General features: G+C 34.8%; 3 protein-coding genes across 8 annotated transcripts in view; 1 reads left to right on the top strand and 2 right to left on the bottom strand.

Annotated features, from left to right (window-relative positions):
• The window catches only part of LOC126866865 (anosmin-1), a 26498-nt gene extending 9357 nt beyond the window's left edge, over window positions 1-17141 (top strand). The window contains exons 3-8 of the mRNA XM_050620855.1: window positions 4835-5027; window positions 6758-7087; window positions 13736-13932; window positions 14444-14588; window positions 14690-14907; window positions 15934-17141. Coding sequence (XP_050476812.1) covers window positions 4835-5027; window positions 6758-7087; window positions 13736-13932; window positions 14444-14588; window positions 14690-14907; window positions 15934-16167 — 1317 coding nt within the window. The 3' untranslated portion in view covers window positions 16168-17141. The remainder of the gene's footprint in view (window positions 1-4834; window positions 5028-6757; window positions 7088-13735; window positions 13933-14443; window positions 14589-14689; window positions 14908-15933) is intronic.
• Window positions 8100-13740, bottom strand: LOC126866866 (uncharacterized). Its single transcript, XM_050620856.1, has 6 exons — window positions 13602-13740; window positions 12001-13570; window positions 10364-10463; window positions 10152-10256; window positions 8822-8977; window positions 8100-8269 (listed from the first exon to the last, which is right to left on the bottom strand). Exons 2-6 carry the CDS (start codon window positions 12783-12785, stop codon window positions 8213-8215), a joined length of 1203 nt encoding a protein of 400 aa, XP_050476813.1. The 5' UTR covers window positions 12786-13570; window positions 13602-13740; the 3' UTR covers window positions 8100-8212.
• Window positions 16312-19802, bottom strand: part of LOC126866857 (carbonic anhydrase 6) — a 19942-nt gene continuing 16451 nt past the window's right edge. For 5 of the 6 annotated variants that reach the window (XM_050620843.1, XM_050620846.1, XM_050620844.1 and 2 more), the window contains 2 exons: window positions 17838-18071; window positions 16312-17483 (listed from right to left, as the gene is read on the bottom strand). In XM_050620843.1, coding sequence (XP_050476800.1) covers window positions 17295-17483; window positions 17838-18071 — 423 coding nt within the window. In that variant the 3' untranslated portion in view covers window positions 16312-17294. The remainder of the gene's footprint in view (window positions 17484-17837; window positions 18072-19802) is intronic. The other variant, XR_007690057.1, reaches the window with a different exon arrangement.

Below are 19802 nucleotides of genomic sequence, written 5' to 3'. Positions count from 1 at the left end.
ATATTTCCCGTTATAACTCCATCTCTGCATCTAATTATATCGCATTCGTAGTTGCACCTGCCTATCCCTCCCCGCCAACAGGCAACATTTCAATATAACGACATAGTCGCAGAAAGCTTTGTTCGCAGTTTTGTGAAATCTAAGGATACGACTACTTGGAGAAAGGATATTTTGATGTCTTCGATATATACGCAAAGTACATAGAATACCTAATATCGAAAAATATATAAAATATCTAAAGTATAGTACGGCTCGCGTGTAACTGAGATTCAGTGGCAAGCAGTTATTGTATCTAGTTGAAGCTCTCTTTCCGTTTACCGCGTTCAACTGATGATCAGATTATACAGTCTTGTTGCGGAAGAGAAGAGAAATAGAAAATGAGAATAAGCGAAAGAGCAATCCTCCCGAGTACCAAAGCACGTGGTCGGCATTATGCTATGAATCATCGTTCTAGTGTATGAAGATGTTACATAGTATGCACGAAGTCCTCCGTGGAGGCGAAATGTGTCGTGTTTAAGTTAATGCAATCCCTGGAAAGGCTTCGCTCGTACACACCACACGATAGTCTCGTGCATACAGCGTTTGAGCTCAATCCATTTTCCTTGGCGTTTAAGGTACGTGTACGTACAATTAATTAAGTTCAGTATGTATCTATAAATCGAACCAAATTCAATATTCAAGGTGCACTTCTTAGGATCCAAATGCTACTAATAAAATAAAAACGATTCGTTCATTCTACAAGGTGTTGGAAAATGATTTATCACGAGTATCGTAACGTTATTCTATCCACCTCTTGGTGAAGGTCTGCAAAAGGTCTACGAAAAGTTTCTTGTGCAAAAATGTTAAAGTTCCAATTTCGAATTTGTTTTCTTTGCAATGTGTCGCAATTTTGCAGTCGTGTACAGGAAAAATAGCATCTATTGTCGCGTGTTCGAGACTACTTTGTATGCTGCATCCTAATTTCTCACTAACAATAAGTGTATGTTTCCAATAATTGTCTTGCACCTTCTATGTAAATTTTAAAATCGATTTCGGAAATTTTACTATTACATATAATCACGGTAGTCATGTCTAATACTGTTAACGAAATTCCAAAAAGTTTCGTGTAATTCGTGTAATATACTTACGAAAGAATTCTATGGCAAGTATTCGAGTACTTTTCTGACCCACTGTATTTATATTATCAAGCTGAATTCGTGTCGTTTTTTCAAAGATCTAACTTGAAGTTATTAGACAGTTTAAGTAATTAGTATAAACATCTAACTATTAACTATTTTACCGTTCGAAATACGGAAATTATTACAGCAAGTTATCCACAACTGTTCCTGTCCCTGTGAATAACTTCATATTAAACTGTTATACTTTTTCTTAACGTGACTTTTCCTCGTTTTTCTTCGACATCTTTGCATTAATGCTTCTCCTATGAAATTTCTATTCATCCAGATCTATGTACATTATTGTCATAAAGAGCATCCTTATTATCGAAATGATTTTGCATGGTGCAATTATCTAATACTATAGTTTATTTTTAGCCTCCGGATCATAAAAGGAACTCCGTTTACAATCGTTTTACCTATTACCTTTTATTCTCACTTGATCATCTACACACACGTCCGTTCATTCACACACATAAACACAATGTGGGGATTAAGAATGATAGAAAAAGTTGCTTGTAGAAATTCGGGCTCTAGTATAGTATTCGCACTGGAAAATATTCGACTAGAATGACACTTTTTAGTGGTTCTCGAGATCACTAAAGCTGGAAGTGGTGTACAAAATCTCAGCCAACTTGTTGATGCGTGACATGTTCATGGATTTTGACAATATCGTTTTTAAAATTTGATGCTCTTAACCCATTGTATGGACCGCTCTGCATACATTTGTACCGTGAATATTGGGGTAAGGTTGCGTTTATTTTATATTTACCGGCTGTCGTGAATCGATCGATTAGTTCATGATCCTACAGAGAGCGATAAGTAATAAGCAGCAAAATTAACGTTTGGAGCACTGTTAATGCGACATCACTTGTCTACTTCACATACATGATGACGATTCTACGCGGATTTCTACAGTCAAGGCGTTCGTCGGCCAAATGTTCATAAGACTGAATTCTCAAAACCGTTCATTTCCATGGAAAATGGCTCTTATATTCGACTTTAGCGATCAAAAAAGGCCCCGAAAAGAAACAATCATAACAACAAATTTGTAGTGCTGATATCTTATCCAAAGTTCAGGTAAACTTGTGGATTCTAAGCTCGAGGAAGAAGTTTCTAAGATAACGCAACCCGGATCTCGGTGAATGCAACCGAAAACCTTCGTAAATGAATAGAGAAAATTTGCATATAAGGTCTTTAACGATTATGGCCGTCTCATGATCCTGTTTCTGATTGCCATCCAGTTAGTCGGTGTCGTGCTTCTTGCATTACTTCAGAGACAAAAAGAACGAATTCTAGGACACTTCCCTTTCTCCTGCCACAATATCAAAGGATATTTTAACAACAGTAAGGAAATGTTCTCCTTACGTAACGCCACAAATGAGATACATACAGTCGGTCACAAAAATCTCTCGATGAAATTACGTTATTTCTTAAATGTAAAGCGTTATAATAAAAACCTTAGCTCCACTAAAACTATTTAGACGATTTTTTTTCTTTATTTAACATCAAGGTTTGGATCATTAGCGACGTGTACCGACGATTAGTGACAGTTAAATGGAATAGTAAAGGCGTTTATTGCTCTGGGTAAATTTGAAAAGATTCTCAACATTCTTCCTATCGTGGAAGAATTCCTTCAGTGATTTGAGAAGGTTGGCCCCATTTCGTGAGGTTTCGGTTTCTTTACAAAAAGTCAATATATATTCAAGAGGACATTGGCACATACTGCAGTGTGTGTGTGTGTGTGGGGGGGGGGGATATTCTCTATAGAAGGAATTCGTGAGAAAGTCTCGCGTGGCCAATCTGGATCCTGTATAAAATAACTTGGCTCCTTCTATCGAAGGATCCTCGCACCGCGTCATGGAAGAAGTTCCATGCATTTTGTCGATACGTTAAGACACATAGCGTTAAAACGTTCTAGACGATCTATTCACTTACATTTTTATCAGGCAAATCGATAACGATTTGCAAATGTTAACTTGACGATATACAGAAGAGAAGCTGGGATATTTTATCCTGCCGGCGCAATGTGCTGTTTACAGCACTGTTTGCAATGTATTAAGTCATTAAGTGAATGAGCTAGGAAATTACCATAATGACGGCCACTTTCCAGATAACTATTACCAACCGAATACGTGTGTGGATTACGAAACTGAAAATTCATACATTCGTGATAATTTTCGTGACTCAGTTCGCATTAAAAATATCAATATTGTACAATGGCTACAAATAATATTCACACATACCTTTGCTTCTAATGAGGTATCTTTTAAACAGATTCTATATATTTAATTTCCATAGTATCAAATTAGTGTAGTCCCGTGAAACTATTAAATGAGGCAAAATTTAATACATTTCGACTTAATTAATTGATATGTAATTATATAATATACAGGATGTGACAGAACATGTGGCACCTGAGCTGATTGTATATCTAACAACAATGAAAAAATATTCATATAAACATACCGTGTATCTGTCTTCGTGTATGAGACACGACGAATTTTCTTTTTCGATTTTGTCTTATCTAATCGCCTTTAGAGAAGCTGCTGAAAATCACCACCTTACATTTCAAGGCAAATCTATAGACGTTTTGCACTTTGAACGATTACTGATGTTTCCCAAATTTGTTGAAAACCTTGTTCTATTCTGATCCCCGATATTTCAACATTTTCAATAGTTTGCTCTGTTTGCAAAATTCGTTACATCTCATAAAGCAAGACAGATAGAGGATATGTTTACAGGAACTTTTTTCATTGTTCTTAGATATACAATCACCTCAGGAAACGAGTTCCATATGTTCTATTACACTCCGTATAATAAGTATAATGGTGTTCGATACGTTTACGATACGATATAGACATTGTATAGCAAGGCATTGTATATTAATACACTGCTGACGAGAAACGTGAGAATCGACGATTTTCACTTCACAAACATTGACATATTTTCGAAAAATACGCGGCAACTGCGGCAAAATTTATTTCACAGTATACCGCCAACAATGGGTTAAAAATATACGTAGAATGATTCACCGAAATAAAGATGTTACGTCGCAAAAGGCAAGAATAGGATTTCTTCGCAATTATGGAAATTCCTCTTCTTTTGCTAGGCAACGTAAACAGTTTAAGTAAGAAGGCAACGTTCCCGGGAAGGTGTGTCCACAGAAGTCGGATAGCACATGAGTGATGCATCCTATATCGTCAAAGATAAATTTTTTCGATGATTAGAGGTGTATTTTGATGAAAACCATATTGTGTAGGCTAGCAAGAAACTTGTTCGAGGAAACATAAAAGAGAGAAATGTTTGAGATTGAAATTGGTTTAAGTGTACGAACTCGACACGTTCAGATATCCGAAACAGTTGAAGAGTGAAAATAAAAAAGGCTGTAGGTGCCATTTGGAAAACAAAAATTTGTTTTTCTTGAAAATGTTACTTGTACGAAGACCAATATCGGTAAATGTGGAGGTACAATTTTAATTTTAATATAAATAGCATTTCTGGATGTTGAAAACGAAACGATTTAACCAGAAAGAGATAGAATCTTCCCTGATATATATTTAACAATTTTTTATTTATATTACTTTCTCTTTTTTGTATATTTATTTTCTTATACAGAATATATAATATATTGTACATACATGTGAGTATAATTGTTCGATATTATTGTTTTGTTTTAGTGTATGGAAAATTGCTTGGCATCCAATTACACAAAACCTGGTCACTGTCCTGATAAAGCATCCATGTCACCCTTTGAAGCTGTTTGTTTGATAGCTTGCGTCGATGACTCTCGTTGCCCAGATTTAGCAAAATGTTGCAGACATGATTGCGGTGTCACATGCATGCATCCCGTCGGTTTAGACAATGTAACTGGTACGCATTAGATTTTATTTGTCATTTATAATTAAGGTTTCTTTACACGAACGTAATTTCTCCAATTTATAGTCTAAAACTATTAATTGTATGAGAGGCAGTGCGCGTGTATTAGTGTGATTGTATCTGCAGGTGATGCGCTTGTAACACTGATTTTGCATGCTTTACGAATAACTAATTAATTACGTGCGATTAAATTATTTATATTTATTCGAGATATAAACAATTTACAAGATTTTTTTCAGTAAAGATACTGATACCTACTATTGTATCAATAAATAAACTACTGTTTACACGTTCGTAAAAACTCTTCTTGACAATAACTATTCGATAAACGGAGAGTCCCAACTGAAACCTTACTCAACGATACTTAAGGTGACTACAACGGCATATCAAAAAATTATTGGAAATCGGAGGTGGATGTCTTTTTATGACTGTTTACCAAAGAGGGGAATAAATGCTCTGGTGACTACAAAAATGTTGAATTTAAAAGAAGTTGAATTTAAATGTTAAAAAAAGTTGAATTTTTAATTTACTTTATGTTACATCAATCCACATTACAATAATATGCAGGAAGTTTTGCATAAAAGACTTAATATTCGACTTAACGCACCTTCTTAGTCACTAACGCAAATATAGAACAAATCTTTGTTTAATTCTTACTTTATAGAAATATCCGAAACTTACTCCGTCTGGCCGGATTAAGACGCTTGAGGACTTTCGATTACATGTTTTCGAAGAAAGGACACCGAAATTGGCATGCCCATGTCTACGAATATAATTAACTCGAAGTTTCCGAATCGTTAAAACGATTAAGAGATCGTGGATTTTTATGCAAATTCATCTATTTGATAATACAATTGAAAAAATACGATCAGGGTAGAAAATTGTTTTATTTACACAGTATTATATAATAGAAAGCACTATGCTTTGGATATTTCATATATCTGCACACAGTACGTGCATTCTGTGCAATTTTACACTTTTATGCATGAAAAACCGCAGTCTAGAAATTAGCTGAGCGTAACTCTGCGCTTTATCGAAAGCCAAAACCACCACTTTGCCTAATTATAGTCCGAAGCTTCAGACACATCCCGGTACAAAGGACCACCTTCTCTTCACAAAGCTGTACCATACAATAGAGATGCATGGGGAAGCGTACGTGATACCATAGAAGCACGCTAATTACAAATTCACTGCATTCAATGAAAACCAATCGACAAGCAAAATTTCGAACGCTGTGCTCGAAAAATCATTAACAGACCAGCATTCCAATCTCTTGAGCTTCAAACTTTTTAAATTATTTCATATCCGACCGAGAATTTTTTTTTTTTTAAGACACAAGCTTTTGCAACAACAGTTTATAAGAGCTTATGACAGTTGATAATAATCACAGTTTAGAACAGTATATTACAGCGTATTTCGACAGCAGTTGACTCAAGTAAGTCATTCGATACAGGCCTTCCTGCAAGACTAAATGTTATGCGGCATTCCCTCATTGAAACACAGTTACTGTCATTAATATTCGGACACAGCACTATCTCTGTATTTGTTGTTTCGTGTAAGAAGCGACGATGTAAATATCGTGTTGCTTATCCTGGGAGAATTTCAACCGTTTATCGTAACTTGAAATTGGAAACGGTGCTCCAAACTTTTCAGCGGGAATTGTACATATTTCCGCACAAACCAAGATAAAATTCACATTTTTGCATTTTTCTTTTTTTTTTCAGATTTACCCGTGATACCCAGGAATGTCCAAATCAGGCAACAAAAGAACAACTTAGTTTTTTTGACTTGGTATAATTCTAAGGCACAGCGTATCGATGAGTCTACCGGAATCAAAGGTGTGAGGTATTTGGTGGAGGAACGACATTTACTTGGACCAAGGTACCTGGAATCTAGATCAAGTCCATGGATTGTTCGTCACGTTTCATCGAAGTCACACGCAACGATTCGAGAACGATTAAAGACAGGACACTGGTATCAATTTCGTGTAGCAGCCATCAATGCAAATGGATCCCGAGGATACTCGGAGCCTTCCAAACCTTTTAAAACAAAAGGTAAGCGTTACATTATTCCGAATAGCGTGCGATAAACGATTGCCAAATATCTGGAGCAGGACACTTCCGCGCGAAAAGCGTCACTCGTCATGTTACAATTGGTTCACGTTTATTGTCAAATGTAGACTTAGCTTTAGAAGGGAATGGCCTCAAAACCACTTAATTAATATTGCATAGTCTTTGCAAACGAATTAGCTCTAACCATCCAGCAATTGCTCCTCAAGAGAACTTGCGATTCTTCCGCGAGAATCCGAGCAATACGCGACAGTTAGAGAAGAAAAAGAATTCATCCAAGGTTTCTCTGCGTTACTCTTATTGCGTCCAAAGAACAACGCAAGTACGCACGAAACATACTTATTCCAATTTTGAAGCGAGCAGCACGTCGTCCTGATTTAAAATCAGGTCTCTGCAAACTTGTTTCCAGATGGAAATAGTGCGTGAAATTAACTATTACTTGCTATCTCAATTACCAAACTCGATTACTAGCTATCTATAAACACTTATCGTGACAAGGAATCAATTTAACAAGCAGTCGAGTTTAGTTGCGGAAAATTTGTCTTTGGTTTCCTGTAACCACTTTAAGTCACTCCCTTTTTTCGTCGTTCATTCTGAAAAATATCCTGCTTTTGCTATACGTTGCAAAAGACATGGAAATCGCGCAGGGAAAAAATCAAAGTGCACACAGCGAACGTTGTTATTCTTCCTACTGAAGTTGATGCAACAACTTCTGTGTCACGACTCGAAATATGATGAAAGATTATCGCGAATGAGTATTTTACGTGTACTTGGTTTTTGCCGATCATTTGTGTTACTTAATGGTTAACAGAAGCGAGAAACTGTTCGCGGTAATCCAATTTGTGAGTACCAGTTATCTTGAAATCGAAATTAAGCGAATATTGTAGTTATTGCTGAAATATAATACATTTTTAATTTTGATCTACATACATTTTTAATTTATGGCCATATTAATTGTTTCATCACATAAAATATAATCATATTCTTCAAACGTTAATATTACATTGTAATTAAATAAATACTTTATTTACGATGCTATATTTAATTATATCGTAGAGATCAATTAACGATTAAGATATGTTACGTTGCATAACGTTATAATATTCAATTTTAATCAGGTCTTGATTTAAGAAACAATAAGCATACGGAATACGCTTGATTTAGGATCTAGAAAAACAGCGAAAAAATAGTTAAGTAGGGAGTAGTTAATTAAATTATCTATAATTATATATAGATGTTCTGTCTAAAAGTTAGGCCCGGATTAAAAGAGTTCTAGAGGAGGGGAGCTATAGCCATGAGCCTAGTCATTCAAGAATCCTAAATTTCCCAAACCATTGAAAAGATATTCCTAAATACGAATAGAAATTTAAAAACGGCTAACTAATTTTGAAATATAATTTATTGGAAACTAAATTTTATTTCACATTTACGTAAATTTATTTCATCTTAAATGCCTCCCCTCGTCTTTCTACGAAAGGGCCCAACGCTGGGTCCATAGTCCCAGGACCACCAAAAGCTTCGATCCGGCCTTACCTAAAGCAAATCGATCAAATTGCGCTGTTATACGTTAAAGATAAAAATACAATAACAAAAGAAATTCTATATAAAACAATTTGGCAATTGGTCAATTGATTCGATTTACTTCTGGACGTATTGTATGTAACAGGTAGCATAATTATCAAGTAAAAGTAATTAATATTATTAAGACAGTACACTTACCGACATGAATGACGACAAAGTTAAATCAATGTGTCGAGAGTTAGATAATTTGCACTCTAGTTTGTTGGCAGAAATTACCATAAGAAGTGCACGTTGCAGTGGTACGTCGTGCAAATACCACTTTTCATATATTACATCGTCAGCTACAGCGTTGCTCTAGGAATTTTGAATGGATATTAATACATTGTACAATTGTATATATGTATATATGTATATATAACGCATTATTACGTGTAAATATATTAATCTTATTACATAAACTATATTAGGTGTACAAATGAATAATTCGATTTTTTCACAGATCCAAGATTTATTTTTAAAAAGAGTGAAACAAATTTTCCACTCAAAATAACCACCATCGTTTTTAAATCTTTAAATAAACTTTAAATCGTATTTTAGGCGTATTTGTTACGATGAAGTGGTCCAGCTATTTTTATATTTCGTCAAATGGTTGAAAGTGACTACATCGACCGAAACAGGTGTTAGTTTGATGGAGCAATGTCAGCTGAATATACCAGATATTGCGTAACTTCCCATCTGAGACTCGTTGCGATGTCTTTTGCATCAAAAGCAACTTAAGGTCTGGCGCTATCATGCAGCAATCCTATAGGACACCCACCTCTCTTCTTTCCGGATCTTTCCCACTTCGTGTAGGTGATTCGAATGATCTGCTGTATTACCTTTAGCTGTTCCGCAAGCTGCTTTTACGTTTGCATTGAACTCTCAGTCAATAGTTGCTTTTAAAATCGTCGTGATCGCACTTTCGTGAGCTTTCAGAGCGTTCTGCTTGTCGATCAAACAGAAGTCGCCGATTCTCAAACCGTTTAAAACAAAACGCACACTCATCGTACGATACAATATCTCCAGCGAGAAAGTTGCAGATCGATTCACATGTTTTTTCAGCATTTTTTCCTTGTGGCAATTCATGAAAAATACAGTGACGAATATGCACCTTTTTCCGTTGTCACTTATAAATTGAATTTTTTAGGATTATATTTTTACTACCGTTTCGTAGTTATCGAAACTACGCTAAATGAAATGTTTTCAATAGTAAGATGTTAACAATACGTAGCGACAAAAGGACGGAGGAACCATTTCATTTTACTGTCAATCTTTTTACGTTTAAACAAAATTTGGCTTATTCATTTGTATACCTGATATTATTAAAATTCATGGATGTATATAAATTTAATGTTTATATATGTGTATATAGCCTTTCTTGTTTATTGCATTGCTATTATTAAAACCTAAAACTATCTTATTAACCAAGAGAGATTAACTAGCAGAAAACAATATCATCGTACTATTTATACTGTTTAAAAGATCTTACCGCGTCGAGTAGCTCTTGGATACAATAGCACAATATATAAAATTGTATCAGCGCACCAATTGTATACAATATAACTAAACATCTTTCGGAAAACATATTAGTACTCTGAAAAAGTAAATAGTTGTCGTCTGCACAAGATAAGCAGTTACAGGAGAAACAGAATTTACTAGGAAACAAAATTCTGTATTAAAAAGTTGGAACTTAAAATATACCATTACGAACATAAAACTTAGAAAGCAGAACCGGAAAACGTTGTTTATGTAATGAACTCCGACGTTTAGAAAAAGCAATTTCTTCAACATAACAGCAATCCTACAATAATTATGAAATTTTATTACGACGATAAATGTCATCAAAAAAATGTCACATCTACAAAGTCGTCAAAAATTGGAAAATTTCATACAATTTCATGTATATTATATTCATTATATATATATATATATATATATATATAATGTATATTTTTCAAATTATCCATTTTTCATATTATTGTGTAAATCTCGTACATGTTGAGGCAAGAAAAATGTTTCAATATTTCTTCAAAATACATTATTCAAGACAAATTAATGTATATTTTTCATGTTAGTATTTTTGGCTATATAAGAATTATGTATGTTCAAAATTTTCATAAAAAATCTTTTGAGATATTTGATATATGTGAAAAGAGCAATATTTTCGTGAATATTTATTCCTAAAGTAAAATTAAAATGTATAGCAAACGCGATTGCCAGATTGCAAACATTTGTCATCAAAACTTGTTAGCATATCGTTTAAGTCTTAATCGTGTATCATCATACCACTTCAAATCGATTTTTATCTCGAATTATACATATACTACGTCTATATAAAATCAAAGGATATTTAAATTGTGTTTTCTCTAATTAAAAAATGTTCAAAGAGTACAAATCTGATAACTCTTTTGTTTTTTCTTTCGTCTTAATCTTAACAAGCGTCCACATAATCAATATTATTATCAATATATCACGGTTCTCAACGTTATAGGTACAGTCGGACGATCAATGTATGTGCAATATAATATTCTCAATATTATCGAACATCGACGAGAGTGTTCGTTGAAACATATTTTTAATCCGCGTGGAAACACATTTCTCTTCTTAAAAGCCACTTCTGTAGTCTTTCCACTGATAATGTTAAAATAATGGCTTCTTTTAATTAGGCGTCGCTAAACGCTAACTCGAAACGCAATGTATCTTGAATAATGTTGAACGCACAAGGAAAATGCAATTTTTCATCAAGCACTGACAACATTGTATCGACGATATACAGAGATTTTTGCGTAACACGATGTTGAGAACTGCGAAATATTGACAATAGATATTGAACGCTCTGAACGTTCCACTAATTGTAAAGACCAACATGGAAGAGACAATCAATTTTCACAGTGATGAGTTATTAGAATAGAGCGTTTATTTGTTCGAGTGCGTAAACGTAAAGAAAAAACTAATACCGTATATGTAACGTAAAGTGGTACTGTAAGAAAACGAAAGTGCAAACGCTGTACGACTTCTAACGTGCTAATAACGTCGTACGATTTGCGGCCAACTACTGGCGTCGCTCAGGAATTGTCGTATACACAGCAGTGCACGTAATTGTTACAAAGCAGTACGCTTTTTACACGATAAAACTCCAACAAACCAGAAATTGTCGCTTGTATAAGTATTTCTTTTTTTCGCCTCCTTTACGTTTTAACGCGACGCTATCGTGTAGGTATTCATGAAACAAGCTTATCGTGTAATAAAAATATTTTTGCGCTTATACCTCTACGAGCTAATATATACTTTCATTTATATATCATGAATAATCATACTGATCGCGTTCTTATACTTACTCAACTACAGTTTCGTAATGGCGGGTCAACAGTCTCATTTCCTGGATCATCCGTTCGTTCCTAAAGGAGACATTCTGCCGGGTAATATCGTTGTACGAACCGTTTAAAGTTTCGGGTTTCTGTTCGAATATCGTCGCAAATTTCATTCGAAGATACTTGTATTGAGCCGTCGTTAACAGAATGATGTACATTGTGTAGATATCTAAACTAATCTTTCTGATTAGCGTGTATGTACCGCCGACGATCTGGAAGATGACGCCGCCAACGAAAACGTTGAGTGGGAAAGGTTCCTTGGATAGAACGAATGGCACTCGATAATCCGAATAACGGAACTCATTCTTCCGGAAAACTTCGATAAGCGGCAATGATATCCAAAGAGCGAGCGAACCAACGCTAGCAACCGTATAAATTTTCAACGGCTTTTCCATTGGTTCCAGTGCGCTAACTATCATATTCCGAAGTATTTTATTGTCCTCGATAAGATGGTTTAATTTTCCAATTAATCCACGTAGTAAATTCTTACGATTATGCATATAAATCATTAGCACGAGCACTTCTATCGCGATCACAAGGTTTACCGTTCCATCCTTCAATGCTTTTTCCCTCGATACGGTCAAAATTCCGACAACACAAGCAATAAAATATGTCACTTCTATTAACCAAATGATGATCGAGTAGATTTTGAAAAAGATGGGTAATTTCGTTTCTCTACTAGACATCGGCAAAACATTGGCCGAAAGCGTGCTTAAAAAGATGTTAAAAGGATTCAAATCTCGAAAATCCATTCCGCTGGCTAACTAATTCTTTTCGATAGTAAGAACAAGAATATATGATACGTAATTAATTTGTAATTATAGATGGGTTCTCTGAGCTGTGTTCTCGTGTATATCTCACTTCATCTTATCACTGTACAGTCATAACAACGACTAACAGACGTAATAACGAGTTATTAGAACGAATTTTTCTTCATAAATGTTTGTTTCCATAAATTTTCTTTCCCTTTTATTTATGGAAGATTTCTTTACGTCTAATTCGTATAATATACAATAATACAAATACGAAACTGTCCTAGATAAATTAATACGTTATAGCTACGTAAAATGTAATACAGATGTTCCATTTGTCACGTGGAACGAATTAAGAGTCAACTGCAACGAAAATATGTAGTTGATAAAATATCTGATTTTTTAATAAATTCTTTACTATTAGTCTACTATCGCTTAAAACGATATGTTAATAGTCAACGGTATGCTTTTCGTCGATAGAGAGGCTCGCGAATGTTCTATCGGTCTGAAATATTTGATAATACTGCACCTTGTCATTCCATCGATGATCTGCTTATCCATTTATCATTTTTACCAGTAGCACCATACACTGACGTGCATAATATATCATGTGCAATTTAAACTTCTTTCGGTTGAACCGTCGATCGTTCGTCATGTAATTACAACTTTCTAGGTCTCCCTTTAATTGTCTTTGTATGACAGAAGATAGCCTTGTATAGTTTATAATGCATAAACGCAGTGTATATTTATCATCGAGACATCAGAAACATCGCACAGGTACTTACCTTTGATGTAGAAATTTATGTATAAATCAACAATATCATAAATTAACAATTACGGAAACATGGAATTAGCTTTCACGAAGTTTTGCGACAGAAAGTAGAGAAGAGAGGGAAGTTTTCTTTGCGGATGTCATATTATAAATTTAAAGGGTAATTTATTACTTTTAGACCCACGGAATCCAAAAGAACCACAAAACTTGACTCTATCCGATGCGCGACTGGTAGATGGAAAACTGCGTATTACTCTAAGATGGAGTAAACCAGCTTCGGATGTGCCGATAACATTTTACAAAGTGTTTTGGAGCCGCCTTGTTCACGGACCGACTAATGATTCCATTCTCGTTTATCATAGAACAGTTCTGAAAGTAAGATTTACGTAATTACAATACAGAAGTATCGTTACACATTCTATTCTTACCATTCTTTTAACATATGCACCTTTTTTTTTGTGTGTAAATTATGTGAAATATTAAAGCGATAAGAAACTTCACTTTACACTAAATTTTCTAATTCTTCCATAAATATACATTGGTTTACAAGTAACTACAAGTATCACAAATTATATTCTAGTTTTCACTCTTCTTCCTAGTTGTCTACTTTCAATCTGAAACCTATCATTATATCTAAAACAATTCTTTCATAAATGTACGTTGATTTACAAATAACTACAGGATGGTTGATGCGCAATGTGCAGGGCGTATAACAGGGTGTGTGCTTCATAATATGTGGGACCGAATTGAAGAGTAGACAGAAGGCCCAAAAAACAATGACAAATGTTCGTGACATCCTAACATGGGCCCCGCGTATTATGATACACCCTATATATCTTCACTATGACTTGCAACGAAAGTGATTTTCTTTTCCTTGCATTTTTAGGACAAAACGTGTTACGAACTGAAAAATTTGGAACTGAGGTGTCAGTACTTCCTTCAAGTGCAAGCTGTTGCACTGTACGGTGGCCGGCGATTGTTGTCGCGAAAAGCCTCGAAAGTTTTCAATAGCACCGATTACATGGCATACGGTAAGATGAAATTCCAGCCTGCTCTTCTTCCATCTGCTACTGGTATTTTTGTCGAGCCTAATAATTGGCATAACAAACGAAGAAGTGCCCTTTCATTGAAGCCGATTTGGGGAGGCGATCTCGCAGATGCGAGCGATACCACGGCGATCTTCATCTACGGCGAATGACTTGTCACTGCGGCGAGGTCAAGGTACGTTTGGTTTGGCCGATGAACCACGATGTAAAGGCGTACAACGTCTCCTGGAGAGAGGCATCCTGCTCAGCTTCGCAGGAAAAACTCATATCCCGTCGGAAGAAAACCTGGTGGAAACTTGTTCAGGTATTATATGTATACACCTCTGTTCATAGGTATTAGTATTAGTATTAACACTTGCTAGGTCTCTTCACAGAACGTGATGACTGAGCTAGATTATTTGGAAAATAATTAATCCGCTAGAATTTTGTATTCGTGCAAGATGACGATCCATATCGTGAAATCTATTTAGAAAAATTGTAGGAAAAAGTAACGAATTAATGAGTATGCTTCTCATAAGTATCTGGACACTTTGATCGATTTGTAGTAACAGTATGTGTATTTTAGGTCAATTGGTAACTACAAGCAATACTTAATACTTTCTCATGAAATCACCAGGATATAAATCTTTCATGTTAAAAAGCATAGCACCAATTTATTTCAATATTTACTGCATATACTGATCTACATAGGTATGCATTACATGCATATACATATGTAAGTTAATGTTGTAATGTCGTAAGTCATTCATAAGAGTTATAAGAACACAATAAATTAGTAATTATACGCATATTCGTGTTCACAGTCATTTGATAGATTTTTATTCAGAAAATTTTAAATCAATTAAAAAAACAAGTTTGAATCTGGCTCACGGAATCAATTATGAAATAGAATAAAAATCCAGTGACACGAATGCCAAAATTCATTAACGACGAAGGCAGAGAAATACCTATAACCGAGAAAAAAATTTGATTGTACTTTTTATAATCGATGAAATTTTTATTATCGAATAGAATATAAGAATTGCTTATGTAACAAGGTTACAGGCGAAATAATTACAAGTCTTAATAAGTTCTTAAAAATATCTTCGGTGCATCTTATTTTTCACAAGTGTCCTAATACTTATGAGTAAGAGTATATATATTTACATATAATTATACTTAAATGTTGTGCGTTACTTTTTCATTTATCTGTCTTTTTTTTTAAATTATTTCTTTATTCTGTTATTTAATGTTCATAAATGCTGTATCTGCTATACAGATACTACCGATGATCGTAAATACCATATAAATTGGATGCAACTTATGTTGTTTCACACTTTATTGCTTTCAGACACCGCATCTTGAAATAAAACATCTTCAAAGTGAATGCACATACAACGTAAACGTACGAAATGTATTCAATAATATAAATAATGATGACAATGGTGCCAGTATAGAATTCGTTACCACTGGTTGTTCGAACGAGTCAGAAGAACAAAAAGACGGCAAGCTCTTACATAATAAAATAATCCAATGTAAAACCAAGTCGTCAAAGAGAAAACGACATTACGCTACTTATCTTTAGCAAAGTAGCTCCTTGCCATAAGTAGATATATATGATCACTATTTTTCGAAATTACGTATTCAAGTATACAAATAAACTTAATTAGTTCCTTAAATGCTTATGCTATGTACTCTTAATTAACCATAAAGAGGATAACAAATAAAATTTTAATTTTATAATCTTTATATTCTCCGAAAGAAGTATACGTCATAAAACGATTGTGACAGAATATTATCATTAATGGTGAAAGATTAGCCAGTTACCTACGTTGTTAATATGTCTAAATGCTACTCTAGCTGGTTTTTTGTTAAACATAAAATCATTTACAAAGATATACATTATGTACACATGTCGTTTATCACATCACTAATTATATACAACGCGGTTGTATTATTCATTCTCATATGCTCTACACATATAATGACTTGCTTCACTGTCGCGTACATTTGATTTATTGTTATATGTCACTGAATCTTACTCGTGTACACGTCGAACGCTTACGATATAACTTTATTACGAATATACTACGTGCATTATACGAAACATTTTGAAATTTTGTCAGCACTATAATGTGACACAACAGTCGTGATTATAATATAGTAAAATATGAAACCATTCCGAAAATCCATATAAAAGTTAGCGTACATTTACGATTAAATCAGACGGACCATTTTAGAACCAAATCTTGTGTTACTTGTGAACAGTCACGAATCATTATGGAAACGCATAATAGTACTCATACGGACCAGTTTCCTTATTTGTTTTTCTACCTCTTAATTCATCTTCCTCCTCCTTCGCTTCATCCGAACTCTCCTTTCCCCTATCTTGCCCCCTCTCATTATTGCTATGTGCGAAGGATGAAGTGCAATCAACGCCCGAAGTGGGTCCCACATGTTCTCTTACGCTCTGTATTTATCGAAAGTTTCTCTAGAAGTGTTTGCTTTCACGAGCTACTGTACTGCATTTATCTCTCTTACAATCATAATCCTTTTATATATCATAACCATAAAAAATATTATCCCATTATTATGCACGGTATGAGTGAGATGCGACAAAATTTCTCGAATCGCTGAATGTCTGTCAACGATATATCGATCACATTTTATGCGATTAGATAATTCTAAATTCACAGGTGAAGTTAACTGGAATTATTTGAAATATAACAATTTGGTTAGTAAGAGACTAAAGCACACGTTCAGTAAATTGCTCAAATGGGTTGTCGCGGCAGAATATCCGTCCAAATGATGATAAACTGTCCTTTCTCCGACACTCTGCGTTGGTCTGTGATTGAAGATCAATGTACCGTTGTTTGTTCCAACATTTCTAAAGATGCTTAACTGAAAACCAAGAAAATAAAGTAAAGATTCTACAGGATGTTGCATTTTAATATATACCTATATGTAAAATCGCACGCGTATTTTGTCCTGAGTCTCGCGATAAATTGAAATATACTACATCATAGTATTTAATTCTTGCAAAATATTATATCGTATTTGTATTATATCGTATTATAATGTTATCTGTGTCGTTTACATTCTTTAACCTTTGTCAGATCATGAAATTTATCTTGTTTTAATCGTTTTAAAAAATTTAACAACGTGGCTCACCGATCATCACCGTGCCAGTCAACGTGTTAAACGTTCATTGTTAGATATATATAAATAGATCATGAAATCGAGAAATAAATTTACCTGCTGCTCTGATAACGTAAGTTTGTCGGCAAGAATATACCACATGACAATTTCCTGGCATCCAGGAGTAGTTAACGATCCGTCATAATGGTAATACGTCGTATGATTTTTTGGTAACAAGCGATAAGGAATAATCTTGGTTCCCATCAAAGCCGTAGTTTTTCCGACTGCGTTAGATACTAATTTCACTGCTTCCAAAATTGGCATTATATCCAAATTGTCATCGCTATTTAACTGAAATGATATTTCACATACATACATGTTATGTAAATATCTAAATAAATAGAGTTCAAATAAATAGAGCTCGAGTAAACGAAATTCTGTCGTAACTGCAATATAAATATTTATCAGACATGTTTTACACCCGGAAACTTACTGCATACATACTGTATTAACGGAAATTAAAAATAGATGTCGATTACAAATTACTCGGGAAATGAGTTGGGCAGGTTATAATGCACATTATTCAGGTTTACATTCGCAGTGTGAGAAGATAAGACTCTTTCAAGGTATCAGATCTGATCATGGAGACCGATGTCAGCAGTGATGTGTTATGAATCATGATGGAGAACAGACACGGCGATCAGCGCCGATGCTTTGAACTTCATTTGTTATGTCCAGAACATCGAGGCAGTCAAGGCGATCAGTGACGATGACCAACATATCTTTATTCCTGATAGGTATTAACTCGAATTTTAATTTAATATCAGAAAGAGCATGGACATCTCAAATGATAAATAGAGCTTTCACACAATTTCATGGCGTGGAACCTAACAGAAAATTCCATCCACTGATACATAAACGGACATTTTATACAGGTTCACCTATTATAAAAGATGCCTCGCCTAACTTGATACATTAAATATATAGCGTTGCAGTGATTTCGATAAACAGCGTGTATTTTCAAATTCTCCATCTTCGACTTTCGTCTCAATAGCAAATACCATGTCATAAATCTCATCATCGCACAGCGGGCTAAGAAACACATTCTTCTTACATTTGGCCGCACACGTTACCTCCTGTTTTCCAATGGAGAACAAAATACTTGTCCGCGGATGTGCATTTTATAGGCTGTTTCGCACATCTGTCAACGATTGTCTGTTAATGTGCACGTGGTTTGTGTAATTTTGTCTTCCGTCGTCTACAAATTTTCACGAAAGACAAATGCCGATCGACTGCAACGCGTGTCTGCGAACGATTGTCTATCGGTGTGGACTTAGCTTGACCCATACTGCTAAATTTCTGTGTTCGTACACAAAAGCGTCACCTGTCACTCCACCCTCGTTCGTCAGTCGATTAAGCCAGTCTACTAAATTTGCATTTACACGAGGCGACTTGCTAAAATTTCTCACCAATCGACCCGTCTGTAGCTACCCTACCAGTAGCGAAGTCGGGAGAGGAAGAGGGACTCAAACGGAACCGAACGTGTAATCATCTCCCGTGGTCAATTCTAGACAGCGGCAAAGCAAGCTGAGAGCTGCACAATTGAAAAATGGCATCACTGATGTATGTATGTATCATTCACGATAAAATATCTCGTGTGAAACTTTCCTTGTTTTCCTGCCACGGACCAAGACGAGCGTAAGCTGTGATGATGCACGATCTTCTTAGAAGTCTAGCCGATCAATTCCACTTTTTATCAATTTCTCAATTTCATTACGTAAATGAACTATTAATGTTCGATTCTCGAAAAACAAATCCCTTACTTGAATGAATTTATTTATTACAAGAAAATGGCATAAATAATTGCAAGATAAATTTAGAAAATAGTGTTTGCAACATTATCACGTTTCTCCGCTTTACGATCTAGGATCAACTACGTACTAGAATTTCGTGAATGGCGTTACCATTAAATGTTTATTTTATATCGTCGTAAGATATGTTATTCCTGAATATTTCTTCGTAATCTCATTTTATATCAATCTTATCGAATCTATACTATGTTGTTCGTTACTAAAAACATGA

Source organism: Bombus huntii, chromosome 6, assembly GCF_024542735.1.
Source record: "Bombus huntii isolate Logan2020A chromosome 6, iyBomHunt1.1, whole genome shotgun sequence".
Classification (NCBI taxonomy): Eukaryota; Metazoa; Arthropoda; class Insecta; order Hymenoptera; family Apidae; genus Bombus; species Bombus huntii.
This window is presented reverse-complemented; position numbering and strand designations above follow the sequence as displayed.

What these genes read in the sequence shown, in the direction of transcription:
- LOC126866866 (XM_050620856.1), bottom strand. Translation starts at nt 12,785, where the DNA reads ATGGATTTTCGAGATTTGAATCCTTTTAACATCTTTTTAAGCACGCTT. An exon ending in TAAGTTTTATGTTCGTAATG is followed by an intron (nt 10,257 to 10,363) that starts GTATATTTTAAG and finishes TTACTTTTTCAG; the next exon opens with AGTACTAATATGTTTTCCGA. An exon ending in CTTTGTCGTCATTCATGTCG is followed by an intron (nt 8,270 to 8,821) that starts GTAAGTGTACTG and finishes CTGTTTTTCTAG; the next exon opens with ATCCTAAATCAAGCGTATTC.